Source organism: Nestor notabilis, unplaced genomic scaffold (genome assembly GCF_000696875.1).
Source record: "Nestor notabilis isolate BGI_N333 unplaced genomic scaffold, ASM69687v1 scaffold30447, whole genome shotgun sequence".
NCBI lineage: Eukaryota > Metazoa > Chordata > Aves > Psittaciformes > Psittacidae > Nestor > Nestor notabilis.
This window is the reverse complement of record NW_009936600.1, coordinates 5,278-7,410: the sequence shown is the minus strand read 5'-3', so window position 1 is coordinate 7,410 and position 2,133 is coordinate 5,278. Positions and strand designations below refer to the sequence as shown.

General features: G+C 41.3%; 1 protein-coding gene across 1 annotated transcript; it reads right to left on the bottom strand.

The window, feature by feature from the left end:
• Window positions 1–805: 805 nt before the first annotated feature.
• GIMD1 (GIMAP family P-loop NTPase domain containing 1) lies at window positions 806–1,214 on the bottom strand (the record flags this gene model as incomplete). Its single annotated transcript, XM_010018414.1, has 1 exon — window positions 806–1,214. A coding segment is annotated over exon 1 (393 nt), but the record flags the coding sequence as incomplete, so codon positions are not given.
• Window positions 1,215–2,133: the final 919 nt, after the last annotated feature.

The following is a 2,133-nucleotide window of genomic DNA, read 5'->3' as shown; positions in this document are numbered from 1 at the left end:
CTGCTGTAGCTGAACCCAGGACAATGCATCTATTGATATATTTTTAGTGACATACATATGTTGTAGATGTGTTTAGGTAGTACCAGTTACAGCAGGTGATAAGACTTGATGGACCACAAAGTGCTTTCTGTCCTAAAGATTTTTAGTGAGTTCATTAGCGTAAGACAGATGCAAAGCATAATGTGACTTTGGCAATAACCAAAATGCTTTGTTTCTTCATAAATAATACAAACATAGTTCATCTGATCAGACAGATAAACTGAGAAGTATGAGTTTGTTAGCATCTTTTTGGTTTTGCTTTTTTGAGTAAATTTATGGAACTTTATAGTTATTTTGTCTTACAGATGCAGCAGTAGTAATAGTGCAGGATAGAACTGAGCATCCATGTCTCAGGTCAGTCAGATTTTCTGTGGGATTTTGGACCTGTTGCTCTGCTTTGGTCTATACAGGGTGTGGGAAGGTGAGGTAACCTAACTTGCTTGCTTTAAAAGCATTTCTCTTCAGTAAGCTAGAATTTCATGATAAAGCATTAACTGATTTCTGAGAAGAAAGCTTACTATGAAAAGTAAATTTGGTTCCTAAAGTCCTTTGGGCTGAGTCCAGGGGAGAACAGTTCTTGCCTCTCTGTTTTCAGGTTTAGTGTAGCTATGGTGTTGGGAGTTGTCAGTGATGTATTTCAACTGCTGGGCTAGGAAATGTTTTCAGCTGCACTTCTCTATTTCACTTTTGCGGTCAACTCTTTCATAGCTATTGCCACCTGAAGACACAAGAGTTGCCATTAGGGCAGAGACTATTTATTTGTTACCTGGATGAACTGAATTGTGTGATAGCTTTCATCCGGACACAGAGGCAAGTCAGCCCTCAGGACCAAGAGAGCGAGATGCAGGCCTTCTTCCCCAAAGTGCTGAGCCAGGGCTGAGCTCACCGTGTCTCTCACCTGCTCTTTGCTCAGACTACTGTGAGGGTAGCCTGGAGTGTCAAGTACTCGAACACGGAGAGCTAGCTCACAGCCATTTCTTCGTATAATCCCCAAAATGCAGCAGCTGCGGCCAAGGCTGCAGCATGTAGTCACAGAGTTCGAGGAGTGATAACTCTTAAAGTCTGAGCTGCCCAGCAGACTGTTCCCAGCAGCACTTTTGCCACTCTGAGATCTTCCAAGGACAACAAGGTTGATGGTCATCTCATTACTGCTTGCCATTTTCTGTGCTTTTATCCCCAAACCTGTCATTAGGTGAAGAACAAATAACATGAGCTGTTTCAGAAGATCTAGCAAAAAATTGCAAAATTCAATGTCTTTTTAGTGTCATTCCCTGCCTGAAATAGTTTAAGGACTGTGTGGTGTAGCTAGACATGAAGTACAGCACATATACCTTGGATCCACAGACAGTTCTTTGCTGCCCTTCTTAGTCTGCTGGTTAGAAATAAAAAGACCTCACAGAAGGTGTCACAGGTACATGAGCAAACTAACAGGCTGCGCTCCTACACTGGCAGAAACTGAAGAGCTGGGAAAGAATTGGGCATGAGAAGTATTTAGGGAACAAGTAAAGCAAATAAAGCTAGGGAGAAGCAACAGGGAAGGGAGGACTTGGGGAAACAACCATGGAAAGCAGGATCAGCATGCAGGCAGAGTTGGTTATGAAAAGGAGGAAAGCTAGGGGAGGAAGAAGATAATGGTGACAAATACATGCTGTTATTAAGGGATCATGTTTCAAGAACTAAATCTTTACTCAGTTTTTAGGAAAAAAATGGATAGTCAGGGAGAAGCAGCTTTTAAAGGAGCAGTTTTTCACAACAGAGAACAGCTTAGAATAAGCCTTTCATCAGCTACCACTAAAGTTGAAATAGATGGTAATCTGAAAGGGCATTCTGATAGATAAATATAAGAAGTATGTCCTGATGAAAAAAGAAAGAAAAGTTGAAATAGCCAATGCTGCAGGTTCTAACCCCATATCAAATGAAGACTTTGCGAGTGTATACTGTACAGACTTCTAGACTTACGGCGCAGTTAGTGGAAAAGAAAAGCGTAGACTGGTGGACAGGAAGAAGTGATGGGTATCATTTCCAGTTACTATAATTGTTTATAAATACGCCCTCTCATTCTCTTTGTACTTTTCTGTAATCCAATGTCTGAAG